The sequence below is a fragment of the Vombatus ursinus genome, unplaced genomic scaffold, assembly GCF_900497805.2.
Source record: "Vombatus ursinus unplaced genomic scaffold, bare-nosed wombat genome assembly UNPS02014830.1, whole genome shotgun sequence".
Lineage (NCBI taxonomy): Eukaryota > Metazoa > Chordata > Mammalia > Diprotodontia > Vombatidae > Vombatus > Vombatus ursinus.
The window spans coordinates 42,995,137-43,022,950 of NW_020954608.1; the positions used below are offsets into that span (position 1 = coordinate 42,995,137).

Sequence of the window (27,814 nt, forward strand, 5' to 3'; positions counted from 1 at the left end):
ACTACTTGTGCCTAAGCATCCTCCAATATTTCTGTCTCATTGTTTGTGCTCAGTTACATGCAGCTCTGAGACAATACCAGGGTAAGGCTGTGAATTTTATGGCACTGCAATTTTTTAAAATTATTTATCTTTTCTAGTCAACAGTATACTTGTTAATATCAGCATTCAATTATGTCGGAAAAAAATTCAAATATAAACAGAATAAATGAAATGGTTCTCTAGGTTTAAACAAAAATAAGAATTATTTTTCACCACATGAGGGCATCAGATACTTTCAAAGAGCAGCTCTAGATAGAATGTTTAATTCCTTGGATACTGTTATTTAGGAATTATATCCTTTAAACCTATCAATGACCTATACGTTTTTAAAATGTAATTTAATCCAACAACTAAAAAATGAGTTTAGTGAGCAAATTTAATACTAAAAAGTTCAAGAGTCATTTCTGAAGGAAAATATTTTTCTAATTATTCCAAAACTCTTCTGTCTCTGATTACAGCCCATACATTAAGGACTTGTGATGTGAATGGTATAGGAACTCTTATTATGCAAACCTTGCGGCAGATCACAGCAAATATATTACTTATGGTCACAGAAAGTCTCTTGGGGCTCAAAGGTTATATGGGCCGCCCATGGGTTACACATAGCTTCTAAATATAAGAGGTGGGATTTGATTCCCATGTCTTCTTGCCTCAACTTCAGTATTTTATGTCCTGTGCCATACTACCTCTCTACTGGTTTCAATTATAGATTTCTATGTAACAATAATTTTTAAACTAGGTCCTCCCCACAACAGATTGAACCAGTAGATCTAAGGGATTAAAGCATCATAGATTTAGATCTGTAAGACCTTAAAGATCATCTAGTCCAACTCCTTCATTCATTTTACATATAAGAAAACTGAGGGTCAAAAAGGTCACAGAGTCACAGAGATGGTACAAAGCAGAGCTATGGTTGGAACTAAGTTTCTATGACTCCAAATTCAGTGCTCTTTCTACTGCAGCACAATAACTTTCTAAAATACGTTGTCACAAAGCTTTATAATAGTTTAAGTAGGATAATATGTGAAAATATTTGTATTTTGAGAAGTCTGTTCTATTAAGATTTTGATCTAGAAGGAGCTAAGAATCACTTAGCAATTTTCTACTTTAACATGAATGACTCTGGTATCATTCATTTCTAATAAAACTACATGATGTTTGTTGAAGTGCTTTTATAGTTAATACAAGTTTTAAGAGTCTATATATAGATGTATTATCCAGTGCCATTTTCCCCAAAATTGAAACTTGTGGTACAAGAGCTTTACAAAAGTTAGCTATTTATGTACAAAATAATTATTTAGTTCTACATATTTAATTAATGCTTCTCCATATAAGAACCCACAAAGGTACTAAGCTCCTAATTAGAAATTTTATTTTTCAATACTGAAAGAGTTTTAGGGAGCCCACAAAAGGCTACTTAATTAAGGCCAGGTCAAAAATAATCAGCCAACAGTTTGACAATTTAATCAAAACAGTCAAGCTACACTGACACAAACCATTCACTGGCATTTTCCAAATAGCAATAGATTTAGCAAATCTTGAACAGTATTGTCTTGTTAGAGATTTGTGTTTAATGCTGTGAAGCCTCTCTTATCAAAGCCAACCAGAGAAGCTGAAATGGTATGACGAAAAGTTTCAAGGCAGATGGCAGTCCTTTAAACAAAAGCAGAAAAAAATTTAATTCAAATGCATTTAATACAGAAATTGTGACCTTATTTAAGCAACAGTGAAGTCTAAATTCAATGCTAACTCTGAAAAATAATCTACACTATGAAAATCCATTATCACAATCCATATTAAATATATATTTCCTAGATTCAATGTATAAAATTCAAAATTTTGTGTGACTTTGCTATAATGTACTGAGATTTGTTCACTACCCATTATATTCTTCACTCAATAGGCTAAATATGTCAGAAAAGGTTGTAATGCTAAGCAAGTGTAGTTTTACAAATATTTTCAGCAATTTTTCTGATAAACAAGAGAATGGGTAAGCAAAATAAGTTTAACAAATCTCTTTTCTTAAAAATATGAGGTCAGTACAGTATAGGGAAAAGAACACAGGACTTGAAGTTAAAAGACCTGTTGTATTTAAGCCCTGCCTGTGAAACCTAAGAGATCTATTTGACTTTAGACAAATTACTTAATTTCTTTGAGCCTAAATTTCCTCATCTATAAAGATGTAGAGAATATTACTTAATAACAGTAATAGTACTTTACTGTTTGCATGTCATTTGATCCTAACAACAACCCTGTAACATAGGTACTACACTATTATCATTCCATTTTACAAATGAGGAAAATGAGACTCAGAGAGATTAAGTGACCTGCCCAAAGCCACATAGCCAGTAAATGGCAGAACTGGAATTCAAATTCAGGTCTTTTTAGACTCCAAATCTGGTGCTTCTCCAACTGCACCAGAATGACATAAATATGAACATTTATTCCCTACTTCACAAAATTGTTGTGAGGATAATACTTTATAAATAAAGTGAAGAAATGAATGTGAGCAATCTTCAAAAAAAGGCAGGGGGGAGGGGGAGGATCATGATTTAGCTGCCTATTTATGGTTTAAATTAAACCTGATTGTAGTGAAGGAACTAAACAAAATCAAAGTACCTTTTAAATCCAGCATTCCATAACCCAGATAAGTAAAGGCTTATTTTATCACAAAACTGAATCAACAGGTAAAATAAATGTTATTTTTTATGCAGCTGTTGATTGCTTTAGCTTTCAAAGCACAGACTCTTCTAGAGCTCATTTAACTGTTTCATGCCAATAAAAATACACAGCCCAGTCCTGATGTTTAATTTTGCCACAAGTGAATTAACTAACAAAAACAATTTCATACGTGTACTCAAAATTTGGCATGTAAAGTTTAAAATGGCAGGTAAAAAAAAACCAACCCCTGCTTCCACAGTGGACACAACTTAATAAAAACAGATAATTTAAATAAAAGTTAAAATCTATTTTGATATGAAAGTTTTAGCACAGACTTGTTGTAGTGGCATTAATTCATTAAAATTAGCCTTTATTTTAAATGCTATGTTGTTTATAATTAATGCAATAAAAAATAAGAAAATGAAGCTAACAAGATACAGATGAGGCTGTTACCAGGCTCCGTGCATGTGAACAAGTGATGCGATAAATCTCCAGTCAGTGCGTTTAAGAAGCACGGTGTACGCCGCCACATGGCAGCAACAATGGCATACCTAATCTGTAGCAGATGAAGAAAATTTGGCAAACTCACATTTTACAAGACACAAAGCTTAAAAGGAAAAAAAAATTTAAAGAAAAAAGTCCGCATTAACTATCTTCTTTTTCAAACTGTCACAACCTCAAGTGGAACTCAACTTTAAATTTAATCTTTTGCAACAGATTAAGATTGAAGAAGTCTACTTCCTTGTTTCATGTGCCAGAAAATCAGAGTACTGTACTGGAAAATGTATTCCCAATGTAACAAGTCGTACTGGAGTGTTACTTCTTTAAAAATTCGATATCCTTCATATTTCTAAAATTTCAGTAGAAAACACCTATCCTTTTGGAATTTGTACATCATTTTGTTAGTGAGCTAATAATTATTAGTTTACACAAAATGGCCAATATTTTGAGATTTTCCCATACCAATGGGCCTAACAAAGGACTATTAATACTTAATGTTAGTTTTTAATTACACTGTATATACTGTATGTTTTGTACAACCTGTTTTAAAAACTTAGGAAAACTCGATTAATTGAACTCAGTAAAACACAGAAGAATTTTAAAGCTAATAAAATCAGAATTTAGCCATTAACTATATAACCTTTGTTCTAAAAATATTACTTCACTTTAAAACACAGAAGAATTTTAAAGTTAATAAAATTAGAATTTAGCCATTAACTATATAACTTTTTATTTACTAAGAATGTGTAGTTTATTTGACATGGTTTCAGGTAAAATAAGCCAGTAAAGGACCAAGGGTAGCACAGAACTGACAATCATTTAAGGGTTAGGATAGACTCAGTGGAATTGTAGACTCAAAACTAACAAGATAGAACTTAATGAAGCAGCTATGTGAAAACAATGGGCCTTAAAAGGGCCTTCAGTGGACACTCAGTCCAACTCATACCTGAAAAAAGACGCTTGTCTATAACATAACTGAAAAGTGATCACCCAGCCTTTGCCTCCAGAATTTAGGCTCAAAAATCAAACTGCACTAGTATGGGGAAAGGGGATATAATTACAAAGCAGTTCGTGTTAAAAGGAAGTAGGAGTTCTATTGAAATGTAAGTTCAATGAGTCACACAAATAACCTAATGTCATCTCAGGCTGAGTGTTCCATACAAGAGAAATGGTAGTTTCACTGCATGGCCACAAAACATATAAGGTATTATATCTATAGGTAAAACATTTTAAGGAAAACTTAGAAGCATTTACAGACACAGATAAGCAAAGTAGTATGACTTGCCGAAGGAACTGAGGATTTATCTGGCAAGGAGAAAACTTGGGAGTGTGGTGGGGCACATATGAAAGCAGTGTTCAAATATGCCAATGAGTTGTCAAGTGAAGGCATTCAACTATAGGGAAGAAATAAATAGATATTATAGGAAGGCAAATTTTAGCATAATCTAAGTAAAAACTTCCAAACAGCTATAATACAAAAATGGAATGATTACTTTAAAAAATAATTTTTCTATAAAAGTTATCTTCAAGAAAAGACTAGATGGGAACTTGTGGAGAGTGTGGTAGACATGATTCAAGATATGAAGAGAGGTTGGACTAGATACCTTCTGAGCTTTCTCCCAACTCTAAAATTCTGTAATTGTGACTGATAATCAGTCTTAAAAAGGGAAAGGTGTTAAGCTGCTTAGGGATGTGCAGAAGAAAGGGGAGGAAGGGTAGACAAAGATTAATGAGAAAAGAAAAACACAGAAATCATGGTACCTTGTTAGGTAATTACTTCAATTTCCTTACATATAAAGCACATGAAGGCAATATCCTATAGTACAGATATTTGGAAACAATTCTGAACAGGAAAGGTGCAACAGGGATATGTTTCCTGGCTACTGCTTCATCAACTAAAAATGAAAGAATAAAAAAGCTGGCAATTATACATTTCAAACTACAGAATATAATAATTTAGAAATTAGATCAGATTTAGAAATTAATGTTCAACTATAATGAGTCTGACTTGTTAGTGAAGTATAGAAATAGGATATTTTGGGGAGACACATTTATAACTCTAGGACTCATTTCATTAGTTTTAAAGTACAAGAATGATATAGTATCTTTCTCCGTTTTGATTCATTTCTCACATGGATCAGTCTGCAGAGGTTTGAAGTACAAGACTGATACCGTGTTTCTGTTCAATGCTGAATAGGTATTCTGGAATCTTACTGGGATTCTTATCTTTAGAGCAACTGTGAAATGCAGGTTACTAAAAATAAAGAATAACTTCAGTAAAAATAAAATCGCTGTGTTTCTACAAAAGATGGCTCTTTACATTAAGATATTTTTTTAAAAGTTTTGGCAAATGAAAACAGGAATAAGAATTTCAACAGAAGTAAGAGTGCTAAGAATTAGACTTGTAACCCGGAAAAGTGAGTCACTCAACAAGTGTCATCTCCATTTTCTATATACATTGTTAAAACCTAGAAACAAGTGAATATGATCTTTCTTTTCCTAGCAATTTTTGTTTTCCTATACTTTTCTCCAGCACAAGTAAGTGTCTTGTGCAAAGCAAGTGCTTCATAAATATTTGTGGGTCTGAAATGAAATTAAAGATCTTTGATCTGATCTTCATCATTAGCTAGACATGGTCTGTCAACAAGTAAAATTTGAGGTGAAATTTTTTAAAAATACAAGGTTTCCGTATCTTCTACTAACTGTATCAGAAGCCATCAGGTCATTCTGACAAAATATTGAGGAATAAGAGCAATATCCCAAAAAATTAATCAGTAATTTCTGACTTGTCCAGAAGGGAAACATGTTTTTAGTGGAAAAAACTTTGGACTGGCAGTCAGACAATCTGAGTTTGAGCCCAATCTTCCTCATTTATTAGCTATGTGACCCTGAGAAAGTCATAAAAGCAAAGATTCAGAGCCAGAGGGAACCTTAGAAATCATCTTATCATTCTACAGATGAGAAAACTAAGGACCAACAAAAATAAGTGACTTGAAACACTGGCAGTAAGGAGCAGACTTTTTTACTTTAATCCTCAATTATTCACCTATAAAACAAAGAGAATGCTCTTATACTATCATCTCAGAGTTGTTAAAATGCTAAACTACTTTGTAATCAAACAATGTAAATTCAATTTGGTATTATTGTCAGCAAGCAAGGAAAGATTGAGAATCAAGGATATTTTCTAGAGTGGCACAGTATAAATCTAGAAGGCTCAGTACTTGGAAAACTAGGCCCAGAATAAATCAGGAAGTCAATAAACAAAATGATTATATTGGTCTAAATATAGGCTACTTCCAAATGTGATCTAAACACTTAAAGTAATTATCTCCTGAAAAAGGAAAAATGAAATCAGTACACAATAAAAAGTACTGATTTAAAAAGGCCTTTTATACAGACTTTTAATGTTTGCAAAAGCTATCACACACATAGACATACACATAAAAATGTGTATATCTAAATTTCATAACACTCTGGGTTCTGCTGCTCTGGAATTTGTTTAGAGTCATTTTTGACAGGTATTTGGAGGGGTTTGGGGGGCAGCTCAAGCAAGTCTGCTTTTACTCTGCCATTTTGGCTCCGTCCCCCCACTCCCATGACACTCTGAAGGGGTGGTGGAGTTATCTCTATTTTACAGAATAGGAAACTAAGGTTAAGAAGCTAAATACTTTGAACCAGGATCATACAGATGAGTAGCCAAGACAAGGTTTGAATCTAGACTTTTCTGACTCCAAGTCTAATAATTTGCTATCAGTGTATGCCATGTTGACTATCTCTCAAGAGCTAACCACGTTACTTCCTATTCAAGAAGCTTCAGAATAAAATACAAACTGGTATTTCAAGTATCTCCCAAATTGGTTCGTGTCTATCCTTGAAGACAAATTTCATAGTACTTCTCTATCACAAAATCTATATTCTGACCAAAATGTTCTTGCTGTTCCCTGTACATGACCTTCTGCTGTCTGCCCTGGAGCCTTTGCATAGGTGATTGTCCTCTCATGCATACAATATTCTCCTTCCTCACTTCTTGGAATCCCTAGATCCATTCAAGGCCCAGTTTAAGTATTTCCTTCTACACAAGACCTTTTCTGATTCCCCTAATTGTTAGTGACTTCATTTATGAAGCTACTTTGTCTTTACACGTATTTTGTAATTACTTTCTGTATCCATGCTGTTTCCCCTAGTAGAATGCAAGGTCAGGAACTATTTCCATTTTCATCTTTGTACCTCCTACACTTAGCACAGTGTCTGGTACACTGTAGGTACTTAATAAATATTTCTTGAATTAAATTATAGGCCTTGCTTTGGTCTTATACGAAACAGAAATGGTAATATATCTAGACCAACATGGCATTTCTCATTTATTTTGTATTTATATCATTCTTTAATTTATCATAATAAACAGATAATTTTATAATATTACAATACTAATTTTATAACAATAATATAATAATTAATTGACAATTTTGAGGATGGATACATTATCAAATTCTAACTATTATTTGGCAAGTGTGCCTATCTTACCTTTTCAAGGAAGAGAATATCACTAATGACTTGCTCAAGTCTTTGGGGGCAAGTCAACCAAATCCTAAATCTTAAAATCTCTTATTACCAGTCTACTGAAAATACATTTTCCAAGGGAGGGAAAAAAGATCTCCCTTTCATCAAATCCAATGGTCATTTTTCATTACTCATCATTTTAAGCTCTTCTAAAGCACCTGACAGTGTTGATCCTGAGTCTCTTACTCTCAGTTTCCAATAATCTATACTCTCCAGGTTTTCCCCTAACTTTTTATCCTGTCTTGATACTTTTATAGGCTCTCATCTTCCCAACATAGATTCAATGTCAATGTACCCCTAAGATTCTGTCATTGGCCCTCTTTCCTTCTCTAGCTATAAACTCTTCAATTTCATCCACTCAAAATTTTTTTTTTAAAAAAATCAGTTCAAGTGGACTCCTCAACCTCTAATTAGAACTCCTACCTTGTATTTATTTCAACTGACTCCTTCAAACTCAACTCTTCTTTCCCCCAAACCACAACTTCTCTATTGTTAGCACTATCAACCAAAGTAGAAGCTTCAAAGTCACTTTTTGATTATTTCTTCTCTTAAGAACTCATACCACAAATCCAAACAGTTGCCAAGTTCTACAAAAGCTTGGGAGGCAGTGTGGCACTGGATTTAATATTAGAGCACTTGGGCTTGAAACCTAACTTACTTGCCTATGTGATATTAGACAAGTCACTTGGCCTCTGTGGACCTTAGTTTCCCCATCTATAAAATAAATGGTAGGATCCAAGGACCTCTAAGATCCTTTACAATTCTACAGCTACAATCTTAAAATAATTCTCCCTCCAAGATCACCTTTTCCGATCCTGCCCTCCCTAGCTGTGAGTGCCTCCCACACTCCCAAAACTTCTTTGTCATTATTTTGTACCTATACTTCTATTGGTAGATGTTGTCTCCTCTAACACAATGTTAAGTTCCTTAAAAGAACTACTTCATTCATTATGTCTTTGTATTCCCCAGCACCAAGCACTTACTGATTGGTTCTCCTTTTCATCATACCATTTTAACCACTTTAATTTAAACTCAATCTTCATGCCTAGGAGAGATCAAGACAGTGTGATTTACCAAAAAGAACACAGAACTCAAAGTCATAAGACTTGGAGTTCTGGCTCTGATGCTTTCCCCCAAGTAACTGTAGTAAAGTGTCCTTACACTCAGTTCACCAATGTAACCTGGTAACGATAATTATATGATCTGTGCTGCAAAGTCTTACTTGTGAGGAAAGTGCTTTGTAAACCTTAAAAGCTTTATATAACTGCAAACTATTATCATACTTACCCTGAGAGCTACACCCCCAGTCTAGCCTACTACTTGAGGGCAGAGCCAAGTCTACCTGGTGGCAATTATCTACCTATGCCAGGCCATCTTCCCTTCTTTCTAAAAGCATTAAAAACCTGGCTCAGTCTTCATCTTTATCCCCACCTCCTTTTCTTACACTAGAAAAATTCAACATGCATGTTCATGTTCTCCCAAACATCATTAGTTCCTCCATCTCACCAATACCCATGACTTCATACTCCTCCACTCCACCTCAGCCACACCTCAGGATAGTAAGCTGCTTGATCTCACCACTACCCACAAAAGTTCTACTCCTAAAACCGTAGTCTCTAATTCTGTTGTCAGATCATAACTTTATTCCATCTCTTTCTCTGCCTTGCTACTCCCTAAACCAGGGTCAGGGAACATGTGGCCTTCTAGGTCCTTGCGTGCAGCCTTTTGACTGAGTACAAGTTTCAAAGAACAAATCCTTTTGGATTCAGTCAAAGGTCCACACTTGAGGCCCTAGAGGGCCACATGTGGCCTTGAGGCCTCAAGTTCCCCACCCCTGCCCTAAACCTATTTTTAATCCTCACTGTGACTCTATTCCCTCTTCTTCTCACAACTCTTTCAAGCCATTACCCCTGCTAACTTCTCTTTCCCCACCTTCCAATCCTGACCCTATAGTTCAGGGCTTCTTAAACTTTTTCCACTCACTACCCCTTTAGAGCTTCTTAAACTATAGGTCACAACCCCACAGTTTAAGAAATAGTTCAGCAGTTCAAATCAATACTGTCCTCTATCCTCAAATCCTTTAACTCCTCAACCTATCACTGCTAATGCCCTGCAAAACAATCCACACCTGATGCTCCTCCTTACATGTTACTAAACAACTAGAGGAAACCATGCCACCAAACTGAGTATGTCCACTAAAATTTGTTACTGAATCTCACCTGGGCCTTCATTATAGCAAAGCAATCCTTTCATTTCTCTCTAATTGATTCTCTATCCCATTCACTGCAGTGGCTGTTTAAAACCTCCCCCAAATCTCACACAATTCTTTTCTCCAACCTGGAGCTGAGGACCTCTCTTTTACTGAGAAAATAAGAGAGCTTCCTTTTCTGCCCGTGTCTCCAAGCTCTTATTTGTCTAAGCCCTTCCTAATCTTCCTCCAACCTATCTCTGTCGATGTATATTTCATTATTTCCCTATATGCACTCTTTATTCCAACCACACTAACCTACTGACAACATCCTACATCCAACATTCCATCTTTTGTCTTGGATGCCTTTGCATAGGATATCCCTCATGTCTGGAATGATTTCCCATTTCACCAAAGCTGAATTCCATTCAAGGCTCAGTTAAAGATCTATTTCCTAATGGAAACCTTTTCTGTCCTCTCTCCTCCCCCATCCCTTGTTACCACTCCCCCCCCCCCTTACTATTACCCCACGCACACCAATTAAAATTACTTGGTAACTGTTTTGCATACATTTTGTATTTACTTATCTGTGTATATGTTGTTTCCTCTTAATAAGCTCCTAATTTTGCCTTTTTAATCCCTAGAGTCTTACATGATACCTGGCACAAACTAAGTGCTTAATAATTGCTTGCACTGGTCTCCTAACTACTACTTTCTTATTTTAATCTATAAATTTATCACACAGCAGATAACAAAAGATTAAGAATGCTATAAGGTAGGGGCAGCTAGGTGGCACAGTGGACAGAGCACCTGCTCTGAAGTCAGGAGAACCTGAGTTCAAATCCGGCCTCAGACTAAACACTTGACACTTACTAGCTGTGTGACCTTAGGCAAGTCACTTAACCCCAACTGCCTTAAAACAAAAAAAAGGAATGCTATAAGGTACTCAGTCATTCCTAGTATTTAGAATTCCATGAATACTGTGACACTATGTTAAGGAAAAAGCAGACATAACTTTAGATGCAACACATAAAGATACCCACAAAAGAGAACAGTTTAAGGGACAGCTTTTGTAAAGCAGTGAGGTGGAAGGGAATTAAAAAATGTTTAAATACAGTTCTGTTGCTAGTTGTATTCTGGACGCTTTACTGCTATATAAAACAATAAGTAAGCAAAAGTATTAATCTAGAGTCTTTTGCTTGTGGGAGTATTCTCATGCCACTGATCCTGAAATCCTTCCTAAAGGCAAAGCTTTAAGTAAACCTTCAGAGTGGCTCCTAAAGGAAACTTTGTTTAAATATGAGTGTTTTTGTATTATTTGACAAATAAATAGGGGATAAGAGGGTGTTTAAAAAGAAGGGAAAACAACATTTTAGTACATAAGAAAAAGTATTCTGATTTTTTAGTTCACAGTTATACTTGATTTTTTAAAAAGTTTCTTCTGTGGAAAGAATATGCAGCACAAGAAACTTGGAAAATAAAAATATAGAAAGGTTAAAATAAACCTCTATTTAGAAACAAATACTCACTTTTTTAAGTTAACTTGTAGTTAAAAATAAAGCTGAGTTTCCACTTCAAATGTAAGAAGAAGTCCCCTTAATGTAAATTCTACTATGTAAAGTATGGGTTAACAGGCCTTGCACTAAATTTAAAAGATAAGACACTGCTTTCATTGCATACCAATGTTTTCATTTGCAAACAGCATTGAGATCCGGTCATTAGCATAAGGTGTAATATATGTGTATTACAACTATTATACATAGTAAAAAACAATTTTAAAGAACACTGTCAGGTTTTCATATGCATGTATATGTATATTCATATGTTAGGAACATCCCCCAAGTAACCCTGTAATTTTATTTTCCCATAAATACATAAAACTAGTTTATTATAACCGCTACCAGCATATTTTTAAAAGCTAAATATATACCTCCCTCCCCACAGGAAAAAAAAAACCAAAAAAAACCTCTCCTTCATGTTTAGAAGGAAGCAAGAGCTAAACAACTATTTTGAAAACCATGTGACATCAACTAACCTTGACAGTGTTCCTTTGATTTACTTAAAGTCATCTAACTGAACATCTTTTAAACTTTGGATTAGTACATTCCCAACTTTAAAATGACAAGGAAGAGATGGAAAGAAATAGTTTTTAAATTGGTGGCTTTTCGATATATGATTAAGAATATCTTACCAGGAGGGCTCTCTAGGTTGGCATTTTCCACAAATTTTTTTCTTCTAAAATATTATTGCCAACTAAAAAGCAAAGTAGCTATCTTCAAAGACATTCTTTTTTAATTGAAAATGCAGCCAACTGCATCATTACACAATATAATGAAAATATGATCACAAGAGTTTCTTTTGCCCAAGACATTTTATTTTACAATACTAACCTTAAAACACTTGGTCCAAACTATATAATACAACTAAGTCATAGAAGTTTTATATTCAAACTTCAAACTAGTTTTTAAAATACAAAGTATAAGCAACAACCAAAATATCCTACCAAGTATATTGTCTATCTCACAAATACCTCAAAGGAAAAAAAAACTATCAAACATCTTTAATGAGAATATGCCTATATACTTCAGAAGACAGAAATAAAATGATCAAGAGCAGGAACCATTAGCAAATTACTTTCATCACTGAGAACTCTTCTCTGGCATTAAATTATCTGACAAATCAGAATAAAAAACTGGTAACAGGAAACCTAGAGAAACATTTGCTCCTAAGTCTGCTGTTCTTCCCAAATCTATGAATTAATACCAGGCAACATTACACTGGGGGGGGGAACCCTCTTTACAATCAGGGATACTTCTAACCCATGCATCCACCAAGTTTTACAATTAAATTTACAATACTAAAAATTTAAATATCTCTTAAATTTTAAAAATCTGAGTTTCTAAGATGCAAACTAATAACTCAGTTCAATCCTGATTAACATATTATATACAAATAGAGAGAGAAATATGCTAACTAACCTCAACTATTTCCATTTACATAAGACTTCATGTGTTTTATATCCATGCATTTCAATTAAAATCATGTGCATGGGCAGAAAGCCAAAAAGTCAGATTATAAAGTATGTAATATTACTTACTGCTAGGTCAGATACCTACCTTGTTTCTCATTGTAGATTATATTCTTACACAACAGGTCATTGTGACAAAGAACAACTGGTGAGCCCAGGTTTGAAAGTATCTCCTTCATCCATGCCATCTCCTCCTGAAGAACATGGGGACTTGGCACATCTTTTAGGAACCTTCCAGGTTTAAAAGATAATTTTATATTTTATCTTCTTTGCCCATTTTCAAAAATTTAATTTTTTAATAATCAAAAAATCTATTATTGAATTAGCATTTTTTCGTCTAAGCACACATGAAAGTCTACTGAATAGTAGCTTAGCTACTCCTAAGACAAGTACAAAGGACAAGAAAAACAGTAGAAATCAGTATGAAATACAGCATAATTACAAAATTATACTAGATGGGATGGAGTGTTAAATGATGCAAATATCTATGACACAAAAAGTCTTAAATCCTATGACTTATGCCACATTTTGTCCGATATTACACAAAACTGAAGATGGATAAAAGGTTAATAATAGCTTATACTCATACAGAGATATGAGGAATGTAAAGTGTTTTATATGATATCGTATTTAAGCCTATTAACAACCCAGTAAAGAAAGTCCTGAATTCAGCTATTATTATCCCCATTTTATAGCTTGTCTCTGAAGTTATTGACCTTAAGGGATGAGGAAACTTAGGCTCAAGCAGGCTAAGTGACTTGTCCAACACACACACACACACACACACACATACAACAAGGGTTTCCGAAGATGTGAAAAATATCATAAAGGTCTTCATCAAAGTGATTCTAAAATAAATAAATATATAAAGTGGCACAGAAAATATGTTTTAAAAAATAGATTTTACAAAGCTTAGTGTCCTTCATTTAGGGCCAACAATTAATTTCATTATTTGCTGAATTTTAAAACTCCTGGCTTGTTTCATATTCATATTGTATTTGGCATATACAGTATGTCTCTACTCAATTCTAATAATTTTGTTCTTTTTCTTTTTTTCCTTTTTGGTGAGGCAATCAGGGTTAAGTAACTCACCCAAGGTCACACAGCTTGTAAGTGTCAAACATCTGAGGTTGGATTTGACTCCAAGGCCAGAGCTCTATCCACTGCACCACCTAGCTGCCCCAACTCTAATAATTCTGAAAGAGAAAATCTATTTCTTGTTTGCCTTTGCTGCTATTGACCAAAAAGGGTACTCTGAAGTATTGAAACATAAATCCCTAAATGCACCTGTAGATTTAAATTCAATATCAACTTCTGATTTAATGTTACTATTACTCAAGAGTCTATGTCATCAAAATATCTGTATATTATAATCTATGTTCTAAAACTTGATCAACAAAAACAATAAAAATATGTAGAAAATGTGCTTTAGAGAAGAATATTTTAATTCTAAAAATCATAATTCAACTGAAGACTAAAGAAATACTTACGTATCACAGTGACTGGGTACAGTCCCAGTAATTACACCAATATGGAAAACTCTCTATTATTAAAAATCTTAATTTTCATAAAATACTGGTATTTCATTATTATTATATGGTCATGACACTTTTACTTCTAGTACATTGTAGTATTTCTAAATTAGGTCATGGAACCTAAGTCAAAGCAAATGATAGTGCAGCACATGTCGGAGGAAGATCTGAATGATAAATAGGATATGGGTTTCAGATTTCTCTACTGATGGGAATCTCAAGAACACATTCATCACTACCCCCTTATCCACCTCTTCTTATTATTTAGGTCTCTTCAATACCATCTAGTTGTCAGCAATTATCCCTGATTTTTCTTAAATGAAAAAGCAAAATCCTATAAAGATTTCCTCTGTAGGAAACCTAATGCTTAATTCTGAAACTCTGTCTGCTACAGAAAGTCAACACAAAAATCAAAGCATAATTTCTAAAACTTTTAAGTGCACCAGTTTTTACCTTTTATTAATATCTTCATCAGCAAATTCTGTGGGAATAAGAGAGAAATATTTCCCCATCTTTAGCCACAGATTAGATTTGGGGATCCAGCCATTGTGTGCATGTATAGCATGAATTTTAGCAAGGTGACGGGCAATTAACCTGTTTATAAACAAAACAAAATAAATTACATATAAGTATTACACATAATTACAAATATTACATATTACACATAAGCTTAATAAACCTGAATTGTTTACAGACCAGTTATCAAAATACCCACTGTTTTTATGCTTTTTCAACATGCCTATTAAATATCTGCACATACCCACATGTCCTATGGGCTCAAGCCCTATAAGTACTCAGTAGTTACGGTGTACGGCTGGTTAAAAATAAGTGACATATCTCATCACAAGTCAAAATTTAAAATATTTAAAGCATTTATGTAAATAGGAATTTTTATTCATGAAAATCTGTACAGCAATCTCAAAACAGTGTCTTGATACAAAGCCCACAGACAAATAGATAGACCCATAGATCAGGCCTGACTCCAAAGACAAAGTCCAGGGCTGGTGGAGAAATGAGCCTTTTTAGCTATCTCTAAGGCAGATGTTGTAAGGGAGGCAGCATGGTATTAGTGAAAAAGAACACTGCAGTAAGAATCAGGAGACCAAAGTCTGAGTTCTGCTCTGCCATTAACTTGCTATATATATTCTTAAGGGGTGTATGAGGTGTTCATGGAGGGCAGCACCTCCAGTATGAGGGCTTGCTAAGCCCTTTTCAGGGCTGCTCATCCACTTCTGGTGTCTACCTTTTACCCAACTGTTACCTTTGGCTTCCAGAAGCTGTAGCCTATGTGCAGCAGCCACATCCCAGTAAAACCGTTTTGGCAGACAGGCTAACCCAGGTTAACTGACAGGCCTCCAACAGGTCAGTTGAGTTAGGAGGGATGTCTACCCCAAGAAAATGAAGTCTACACCGAGCAGAATGGGCAGATAAGAAAAATTTGTTTTAGCAGCCAAGAAGGTGGCTTAAGCAGGTGCTGTGGAATGCATAGAGCTTAGTCAGACAATGAAGATGCCAAGGTCATCTACTGCATCCTCAACCATCATCAGTCGTCCTGACTTTTGTCTTGCCACTAGACTTTAATGACTCTGGAAGACAGAAGCTGGTGACTTTGTACAACTCTACCTCACTTAAAGACATTTCTTGTGCAAGTCAAGACATCACCCTGTGAAGTCACTGGTCCTCTCTAAAAATGAAAGATGAATGACAATATAATCTTAAACAAATCATGAAAGAGCTACAGGCCTTAATTTTCTGAACTTTTAAAAAAGATTAACTAGATGATCTCAAAGATTCTATGGTTGGAATATACCTTTTAGATGTTTCTCAAAAGTACAACTTGAAATTAAAAAGATCCTTCTGAGCTGAGTCACTGTGACTAAAAGGCAAAGAAGGTCAAACAGAAATTTTTAAATTTCACTTCTACATCATTTCAAAAATAGCTACTTTAACTGAATTTTGCATTTGGAACACCATAGATTTTCAGCAACACACACAAAAAATGTTTAATTCATAATATTACATATTGCCACAAATACAGAAGGACCAAATACAGACTAGTAAAGAGAAAAATTGTCATCTCATCCTGTAGTGTTTATGATTAATGTAAGCAGACCATCACGAACATCTACTGCAAAGGATGAAAAACTAGAGAAAGTATATGAAGAGAAAGAGTCCCCAAACTAAGTCAACATTAACCTTGAGATTTAGTAATGTCTATCTGAAAATGAACCAAAGTGAAGGGAAGAAGGTGAAAAATGTTAGAACATATGATTCAGGATTAAGAAATGAAAGAGAAAAAAAAAGCCCCTAAGAAGCATTACTCCTGGTGACTTTTTTCAAGGAGTGAGCTGGAATGTACTGGATGTGGCAAGTACTTAACAATATCATAAAATACGGCTTAAAGAGAATAGCTAGACCTACATGTACAAAAATATTTATAGCAGCTCTTTCTGTGGTGGCAAAGAAGTGGAAATTGAGGGGATATCATCAACTGGGGAATGGCTGAAAAGCTGTGGCATATGATTGTGATGGAGTACTACGAGAAATGATAAGGGGTAAGGGGAAAGGGGGATTCAGGAAAATATGGCAAGACCTATGTGAACTGATACAAAGTGAAATGAGAAGAACTGGGAAACCTTTGTGCCCAGTAACAGCAAAGTTATAATGATAATAAACTGTGGAAGATTTGGCTACTCTAATCAATCACAGTGATCCAGTTGCAAAGCATACATGATAAAAAAAATGCTATCCACCTCCAGAAAGAGAAGTGATGAACTCTGAGAACAAATAGAAATATAATTTTCTCAAATTTATTTTTCTTGCTTTTTATCGAAATATGGCAAATATGGAAATGATTTGTGTTATTTCACATGTATAACTGATATATTGCTTGCTTTCTCAGTGAGTATGGGAAGGAAAGAATTTGGAACTCAAAATTTAAAAAGAATGTCAAAAGTAAATAATAAAAATTTTAAAACAGGGAGATAAAAAAAATTTCAAAATCAGCTCTGTGAAGTCAAATCATCAACTTGGTAAAGCAAAGGAAAAAATCAAAATCAAATTAGAATCTTGTCTAAGACTAGAGAAAATCCAAGAACTACTAACTGGTCCTCTATTCTTAAGCAGAAAAATTAACAACAAAAAACCCCTTGATCTGCTCTGAAAATTTTCAAGTGGTTATCTAGAGACAATGAGATTTTATAATAAGCACAATTCAGTTAAAGTGCAACACCTGTGTATTCTTAATTGCTACTTGTCAAAAAAAAAAAAAAAAAAAAAAGGAATACATTCTTTCCAAACCCTAATTTATAAGGTTTTGCTAATATGTAACTTGTAATAACTTGAATAAGTCTAGGTTGAAGTATATATTTTCATGACATATGAAAAAAAAGATGTGTCAGGAAACTAAATGATGAGACCAAAAGGGAGTTTAGCCTACACAAAAGAACAAAAATGCCTCTCTCCTCCCCCAAGACGCTTTGCTCCATAGCCCTTCATTAAAGTAAACCCTGAAAGATGTTGCAGTCTTTTCTAAGTCGTTTAAGTATATATATTACATATATATACACACACACATATATACATATATAATAAAAGCATACATGAATGAATGAATTAATGAATGAATGACTGAATAGGCATTTATTATGTGTTTACCATGCACTACGCACTGGGGATATAAATGGAAGACAGGCCCTGCTCTCAAGGAAATATGTATACAGGTCAGAATGGTGAGGGGATTATAGAGTGGTGATTCAATGTTTAGCCAGGAGGGCAAAAGGATAAAGGGTCATTGGCAGAAAGATTGTGAGAGTGGATGTCAGTTTTGGATGGGAATTAAGTTAATAAAACTATTATTTGGAATGGGGTTTAAAAATCTCCTCCCCCTCAGTTTCCTCCTCTAAAAAAAAAGGTACAGAATTAAATGTTCTCCAAAATCCCTTTCAGATCTAAATCATATAATTCTATAATTGATTTTTTTGCTAATGCAAGCTAGCCTTCCCCCAATTAGTCTTGATAAGGAAGGTTTTAGTGTACTATCAGACTGGTACCTAGACAAAAATGCTTCTTATAAATAAATGCTTAGGCTCAGCCCTGCGATTGCCAATGCCACCACCCAAACACGGCTGAACCCCAGCACCATTCTGTCCACCACCACTCATTCCAGGAACAGAACATTCAATCACGGTTAAAAATGAACTGGTGCAGACAGCCAAACTGGTTGAGCAGGCTGAGAAATATGATGACATGGTAGCCTACATGAAATCTGTAACTGAGCAAGAAGCTGAATTATCCAATGAGGAGAGGAATCTTCTCTCTGTTGCTTTACAAAAATGTTGTAGGGGCCCGAAGGTCATCTTGGAGGATTGTTTCAAGTATTAAGCAAAAGACGGAAAGTGCTGAGAAAAAACAGCAGGTGGCCTGAGAATACAGAGAGAAAATTGAGACCAAACTAAGAGATATCTGCAATGATGTACTGTCTCTATTGGAAAAGTTCTTGATTCCTAATGCTTCACAAGCAGAAAGCAAAGTTTTCTATTTGAGAATGAAAGGAGACTACTACCATTATTTGGCTGAGGTTGCTGCTGGTGATGCCAAGAAAAGAATAGTGGATCAATCACAACTATCATATCAAGCAGCATATGCAATCAGCAAAAAGGACATGCAACCAATGCATCCTATAAGATTGGGTCTAGCCTTGAACTTCTCTGTGTTCTATTATGAGATCTTAAGCCTGCTCCCTTGCAAAGGCAGCTTTTGATGAAGCCATTGCTCGAACTTGATATATTAAGTGAAGAATCATACAAAGACAGCACACTAATAATGCAATTATTGAGAGACAACTTGACATTGCAGACATCAGACACCCAAGGAGATGAAGCTGAAGCAGGAGGAGGGGAGAATTAACCAGCCTTCCAACTTCTATCTGCCTCACTCTAAAATTTACACAGTAGACCACCTGTCATCCATGCTGTCCCACAAATAGCTTTTGTTTACAATTTATGACACATTTATGTTACTTTTATTTGGATTTCTATATTTCCCATGTGGTTTTTATGTTTAATATTAGGGGAGTAGGGTCAATTAACATTTTGGGAGTTATCTGTTTTCATCTGAGATGGCCAACATGGGGATATGGAATTTTTATGCATGTTTTACAAGTTTGGCATAGTACTTTTGGTATACTGTGACTTCACAAGGCCAGTGTTAAAACAGCTTCCATGTCTAAGCAAAGAAAATTGCCTACATATTGGTCTATCATGGTGAGGGGATAAAGGGATAATTGGTTCCAGTCACAGATGTAGTTATTGTGGGTACTTTAGGGTTGGAGCACTCATGGCTGTGGTAGAAACAGATGTTCCATAGATATTACATATTATTCCATGTATATCTGTGGAATACACAATCTCAACATGTACACCTTTATTACTGCAGTTGCAAAAGTGTTCCTTAAGACAAAGTTTTAACTCAGTCAATTTACTCTGCAGAAGGGCAGAAACAGTTCACATTCTATTATTTGTAAAGTTACCTGCTGTTCACTTTCATTATTTTTGCTACACTCACTTTATTTGTATTTAAATGGTTCCGGCAACCTACGAACAAATGTACAAATAAAGATGCAGGAAAAAATGAATTGCTTGATATTCATAAAGTCACTGTATATCAAGCACAGCCGTAAAACAAAAAACCCATGTATTTAATTTTTTTTTAGGTTTTTTGCTTTTGTCATTTTTTTGTTATTTGCCTAACATATATGTGCTATAAAAATAGTTAACAGGAAAATAACTTGAGAAGATGGTTAGCTTTGTTTAATGTCTTATGAAATTTTCGTGAACAATCCAAGCATAATTGTTAAGAACATATGTATTAAGTTGATATAAGTAGAATAAAAGTTTTATGAATGAACTTTCCTAAATAAATAAATAAATGGATAAATAAATAAATAAATAAATACATGCTTAACCAAAGTTAAAAAAGACAAAAAAGGACAGCTAGGTGGTGCACTGGATAGAGCACCAGCCCTGAAGTCAGGAGGACCCGAGTTCAAATCCAGCCTCAGACCAAACACTTGACACTTACTAGCTGTGTGACGCTGGGCAAGTCACTTAACCCCAATTGCATTTAAAAAAAAATCTGAGGACCTCTGAAATTAATCTAAAAACAGCTCGTCTGATTTTTAATTAAACTTCAACCTGAATTTCTAGTGACATTCAAGCTTTAAAAGAAAGCAGTAGTAGGTTGCGAGGAAAAATTTTTTTAACCATCTTCAAGGTTGTATAAGATTATGGTCATGACTTTGTTGCACTAATTTATTCTAAGAATTTCATTTTACTATCAAAATTAATCATAAGCATTAGGTCTAGTACAATCAAAGCTAGAATTTAAAAAAATAATTAAAATATTCTGATTTTAAACGTATATTCTTAACTATGGTCACAAATGACCTGCAGCTGGATGAATAGGCTAGGCTAACTGAAAGCTCAGCACTCCTTTCTGCACTGACAAATATATTGTACTTGGATTGGTTTGAGGTCACAAGCCACTATCAATAAACCAATAAGCTTTTATTAGCCCTTACTATGTGCTATGTACTGTGCAGAGTGCTGTGGACAAAGGTAGTGAATCCTTGCTCCTCAAGCAGCTTAGTGAAGAACTAGCCCCTACCAGGGTAGCCTATCCAAAATAACTGTTTCTTGGGAGATCATGGCTTAAGTCAGTCAAACATTTATGTAGGAAATTTTGTAACAGCCAAAAGAAAACATTTACCTCATGAAGACGGTGACAAGTGTATCTTAAAAACCAAATCTTATCTACATTAAAAACTACTGTGCAAAAGAAGTCAATAGGAAGAGGGAACTAAATGATTTCTATGCACCTTTCTTTCCTATTACCTAGAGCATTCCCATTTATATAGAACACAAAAAGAAGTTTATACATAAAACCATGAATCTCCATTTCATACACCTGCTTAAAAAAAAAGATATAATAAATCCCACAATTTATTTTGAAAACTGCCCAACCTTCTGAATTTCCTTCAGTTCTCTTCTAGACATTTAAAAAAAATGTTTCAATTATCTTTTGGGGTTTGTTTGGTTTGTTTTTTTGGGTATCACTATTGCTAACCTGTTCTCAAACCCTCAACCCCATCCTCCAATATAAAGCAAGAGTAAGCAGAGTTAAGCAAAATGAATCCACACAATGGCCATGTCCAAAAATGTGTCTCTTTATGCACCTTGAGTCCATCACCTTTCTGTCAGGAAATAAAATGCTTCGTCACAAATTCACTGGAGACGTGGCTGGTCAGAACTCTTAAAGTCTTTCAAAGTAGTTTTTATATACAATGTTGCTGACCTTGTATAAACTGTACTCCCAGTTCTTTCTGCTTACTTTACTCTGCATCAACTCAAGATTCTCTGCTTGATGTGTAAGTACTGGAACCCAGGCTATGTCTATATATTACAGGTAGTATGGCCACATTATCATATAACTTCTTACTATTTGCATTTGAAAGCCTAAAACCTTCTCATGACCATAAATACAAAAATAAAAAAGGTAAAGAGCAAACCTAAATTTTGGAACATATTAGACAAGTAAACTTCATTAAACTGCTTAACAGTCCTATCATAATCCTAAGTTCCCCTCTCTGGAATACTACAAATATTATTCCTAAATGATTAGGAAACAATATTATTAGTAGTAGTAGTAGTATTCTTAAAATGCTAAGCAAAAAACTAGACTACTCTAGATTTGTTTCTTCTAGGACAGAGTACAGTGAAACGATTATCTCCCTAGTCCTGGACAATATTATGTCCTTTAATGTAGTCTAGGATCAAACTGGTTGTTTCTGGCATCTATGTGACATTCTTGATTCTTTTATAGCACTTGCAGACCATCAAAGGTTATAAAGCCATACCTCCTTCTCATCTCTTATTTGTGTGGTTCATTTTTCCCCCAAATGACCATACTATCTAAAATAACTTACATCAATCAAACTACCAAAGGAGTATTTTATAGAACTAGAAAAAAAAATAAATTTCACATGGAAGAACAAAAGGTTAAAAATCTCAAGATTAATAATTTTTAAGAAGCGAATGAAAGAGGAAGAGGGAAAGGGGTTAATACCTGATCCTAAGTTATACTACAAAATGGCAATCATTACAATGATTTGGTACTGATTAAAAATACAGCAGTCAGTGGAAGAGATCAGGCATACCCCATACAAAAGCAAATAAACACAATAGCATAGTGTTCAATAAACCTAAACACCCCAGTTACTACGATAAGGACTCACTTATTTGACAAAACTGCTAATAAAACTGGACAAGAATCTGGTAGAAAAAAAAGTTTAGACCATCACCTCATACCATACACCAAGACAAGCACCAAACGAAAACATGACCTAGACATAAAAGGTCACATCATAAACAAATTATTAAAAAAAATTTTTTCAAATCTGTGTAAAGGGGAAGAATTCATGACTAAACAAGGAAAAGTATCATAAAAGATAAATGATTAATTTTAATCATACAAAATTTAAGCAACACTTTTAAAGAAACAAATCCAATGCAATTAAGGTAAGAAGAGAAACAACTGGGAAAAAAAGTCTTTATAGCAAGTTTCTCTGATAAAGATCTCATTTCCAAGATATATAAGCAACTAATTCAAATTTATAATAAGTCATTCCCCAATTGGTAAATAATCAAAGAATATGAACAAGTAGTTCTCAAGGGAAGAAATTCAAGCTAGCCATAAGCTATATGGAAAAAAAAAGTTCCAAATCACTATTAGAGAAGTGTAAACTAAAATAACTCTGAGGTACTACCTCAAATTCAACAGATTGGCAAAGATGATAAACAGGGAAAAAGACAAATGTTGGAATGTCATGGAAAAGATGCATAATGACTCCCTACTGGTGGAACTGTGAATTGATCCAACTTTTCTAGAAAGCAATTTGGAACTATTTCCCAGTGCATACTCTTTAGGGATCAGTGTGGAAATACTAAGCCTATATCCCAAAGAGATCTAAGAAAGGAAAGTCTTTTGTGTACAAAAAATTTTAAGACAGTTATTTTTGTAGAAACAAAGAACTGCAAACTAAGGAAGTGTCTATCAATTTGGGGAACACTTAAATATGGCATATGAGTGTTATATAATACTATTAAGGCTGTGGGAAATGATGAAAAAGGTTTTTTTCAAAGAAATCTGGTAGACTTGTATGAATTGATACAGAGTTAAGTCAGTAGAACACGGAGAAAAAACTTTACAATAACAATCTTATAAAAATGAACAATTTTGAAAGACTTAAGGAACTCTGATAACACAAAAATCAACCATAATTACAGAGGGTACACAATGAAGAATACTAACCACCACCAGACAATGAGATGATGGACTAATATGCAAAATGAGACAAACTTCTGCATATGGCCAATATAGAAATGTTTGGTTAGACTATGCATATTTGTTACAAGGTCGTTTCTCTGCCCACACCCCTGCTTTTTTGTGAGGGAGAAAATCTAAAGGTCTAATAATTGGAAAAAAAAAAGCATAAGAAATACCATACTAAAAGATTCATTAGATCACAGAGACAAGAGAAAGGAAAAGGTCAAGATATCTTCATTCTACTTCAGTGACTGAAGCAAACTATAATCTGCAACTATGATTGAGATTAGGTAGCTGTCTGGAGGAAACTTCTCCAATAACTCAACCTATAATATTTATTTGTAGGCAGCAGTTACAAAAAAAAAAAGAGGCTTCCTTATATGTTATTAATTTAATAATTTTTAAATGCCTATATGTCAAGCATTGTGTGAGGTGGTTCAGATACAAACACAAAACTGAAAAAAATCCCTGCCCCCAAGCAGCTTACATTTTACTCGGGGAAGCAATATGTACATGGATAAACAAATACAAAGTAAATGGGGAAGGGGGAATTAACAACTACAGAAAGCAGAAAAGCCCTTGTGTAGGGAACATCTGAAATGTTCCTGAGCTGAAGCTAAAGATTCAAAGAAGTAGAGTTAAAGCAGAAATGCCTTCCAAATATTGCGGGGAAGCTTATTCAAAGGCAGAAAAATGAGAGGTGGAGTGCAGAGAGAACAGAAAACAGGCATTTGTCTGAAAGCTGTTTGTAGGCAACAAAGAGCTACTGAAGCTTCTCATGTAGAGGATTGACATGGTTTGACTGTATTTTAAGAATATCAATTTGGCAGCTGGAGGACAGATTACAGAAGAGAGACTGGAGGGCAGAGAAACCAATTAGAAAACTATTGCAATGGTCCAGGTAATAAATAATGAGCCACAGAAGAGTGGTAGTCATATGCAAAAAGGGAACACATATGAGAGACGTCACTGAAATACAACAAATAAAACTTGGAAACTGACTGGATATGTGGGGCAAGGGAGAGCTGGGAGACAATTACTTCAAGATTACAAACCTGAGTATAGTGGAAGGATGAGGTAAAGGAGGCAGGGAGATGTTGTAAGACAGAGATAACTGGTAATGTCAGGCAATTTTGAAAAACTTGGGAAAGTCTTCTTGATGGGACTTGAAAGATCATTCAACACAATAATTAAACAATTCCAGAGGACTCATGATGAAATATGCTTTCCACCTCCTAATATAGAGTTGATGGATTCAGAATGCAAAATGAGGTTTTTAAAAAAAAAGGGGGGGTGGGACACATATCTGTATCTATCTATCTATACACACACATATAAACATACATGTATACACATATACATGTGTGTGTGTGTGTGTGTGTGTGTGTGTGTGTGTAATGGGTTTTGCTTTTTTCCCTGCTTTCTCAATGGGGAATGGGGGAAGTAGAAGAAAGAGAATTCAGAGCTGAAAATGAAATAAAATAAAATTTTAAAAATACAATGAGTGTTCTTTAGATATGATGAACGAGATGCCTATGGAAACATCCAGCAGGCAAGGTGGTGCAGGACTGAAGTTCAGGCTGGCCATGTACATCTAGGAGTACATCTGCATAGAGAGTAATTGAACCCATAAAAAATGATGCACTTATGAAGGAAAAAAGGAAAGAGAAAGAGAAGGCCAAAGGATAAAGTACCACAGTACTTCAATATAATCCATGAAAATCCAGAGAAGAGACTATCCATGAGAAGTGGGTAGTAAAGTGCCAAACACTGCAGAGATCAAGAAGGATGAAAAGAAACGGCCATAGGATTTGGCAACTACTAGATTGTTGGTAACCTTGGAGAGAAGTTGGAGTCAGATTGTAAGGGACTGAGAAATGAATAGGAGATTAGTAAGGGGAGTAAATGAGAGTTTTTCTTAAGAATTTAGCAATAAAAGGGAGAAATATAGAATGACAGCTTGAGGAGATGTGATCAAATAAAGGTTTCTCAAGGTGGAGATTGGCTGGGGAGACAGAAGCCTCAAGCCTCCCCTAGGGCCTATTAGTCCATGGGCACAATGCAAGGCTAGCTGTTAAGGGTCCTCCCTGAGTGCCTTTAAGCTGTCATGAATACCATACTGCTCCTTTTCTATGGCTCAGAGATGCTAATCAAGGTATCAACCCTCACTGCCTTCCCCAGTATGAACATATATGAAGTACAAAAGGGTCAGCATGCCTGACTCATTGGTGAGTCTTCACATCCCACTTCATATTCCCCTTGTGCCCTGGCCTCACTAGTTGTAAACATTCTCAGTAAGGTTACACTAACCAAGGGTAGTCCAACTCTTCATGACCCCATGGACACATTAGGTACATCAGACCCTTCTTTCCTCCACTACCTTCCAAAGTCTATCAAAGCTCCTGTTCATTGCTTCCATGATACTATCTATCCCATCCTCTGCCATCCCTTCTCCTTTTGCCTTCAATCTTTCCCAACATCAGGGTCTTTCCAATAAGTCCTGTCTTCTGATTGTGTGGCCAAAGTATTTAAGCTTCAGCTTCAGTATTTGTCCTTCCAATGAGTAGTCTGTATTAACTGACCACTCTAGCTCCTTGGCCAGGCTATGAAACTTTTAGGTGTTCGAAGTTAAAACAAGTGGATTGAATAGTATGGTTAGAATGAGCAGTAGATTCTAGGAGCTAGGTGACTTAGGTAATCTAGTTCTAACATGCACCTTTTTTAGCATTGGCATTTGGAGAATGTCTTGACCATAAGGAAGCATCTTCTAGACAAGACCTTCTTAAACTTTTTCCACTCATGACTCCTTCAGTGCTTCTTAAAACTATGGGTCTCAACCCCATATGGGGTCATGACCTAATATAGACCAGCAGGAGAATTACTTCCATATACACATCAGGACAGAGTTATACAACTAGCCTTCATCAAGAGCTATCTCATCGGTATCACAAGTTTGAACAAAAAAATTTTTTTTCTTTATAATGCTCAACAATTTTGCTTAACAACTATACAACTCAATGATGTGTCTTCAATGAACAATTTTCTAAAAAAAGTAAAAAAGGCTCAGCAGACTTTTTTTCCTGGTTTTTGATAGCTTGGAGGTCACCTTCCTCTTCATAGTTTAGATTCTGCTTCCATCTGTCATCCACCCAGACAGTGACATATCTAAAAAAACCTGAATCTCAACTGAGACACTGCAGAAATGCAAAGTCTTACCAATTTTAGACATGTTGCTCCAATAAGCTAGAAAAAAAATGGTACCAAAGTCTGATGGAAAATATTATCCACATCCAGAGAAAGAACTATGGAGTTTAGATGCAGATTGAAGCATATTATTTCTCTTTTTTCCCTTCTGTTTTGTTTGTTTTCTCTTTCTTGTGGTTCTTCCTATTGGTTCTAATTCTTCCTTACAACATGACTAATGTGAAAATACGTTTACTAGGAATGTATATGTACAGCCTATATCAGATTGCACATCATCTTGGGGAGAGAGGTGGGGAAGGACAGGGAGAAAAATTAAAAACTCAAAAGCTTATGGAAGGGATTGAAAACTAAATTAATTAATACAAAAAAAAAGAAAAAATGGTACCATGAGCATGTATCTCTTAGATTTAGCAGTTGCTAAATTCATGTAAACTAAGGTGATAAAGTTTACCTCTGCGCTATGAAATATGATTTCAGAAGGCTTTCAACCTATTCAAGAAACCACTTTCCAGAAAATTAGCAGGAATCATTTTGTGAGATGTTAATTGTCAAGGACTCATTCATACTTTAAAATAGATAAAGCATGACTGCTACTTGCACAGACTCATAGTCAGAGCTAGAAAGGGAAAATATCTAAGTCCTATCCTTTTATTTTCAAGACGCAAAATCTGGGGCTTAATGAGGTTTAAATGATTTGTCCAAGTTCATACAATGGGA

At 34.9% G+C, this 27,814-nt stretch overlaps 1 protein-coding gene and 1 pseudogene across 1 annotated transcript in view; one reads left to right on the forward strand and one right to left on the reverse strand.

Moving 5' to 3' along the window:
* The window catches only part of ETNK1 (ethanolamine kinase 1), a 64,232-nt gene that overhangs the window by 16,714 nt on the left and 19,704 nt on the right, over positions 1-27,814 (reverse strand). Inside the window, exons 3-5 of the mRNA XM_027838602.1 lie at positions 14,963-15,103; positions 13,066-13,208; position 1 (exon numbers count right to left, since the gene is read on the reverse strand). The exon at position 1 is cut by the window's left edge and continues 86 nt beyond it. Of these exons, the coding sequence (XP_027694403.1) occupies position 1; positions 13,066-13,208; positions 14,963-15,103 (285 nt within the window). The remainder of the gene's footprint in view (positions 2-13,065; positions 13,209-14,962; positions 15,104-27,814) is intronic.
* Positions 18,743-19,417, forward strand: LOC114025252 (annotated as a pseudogene).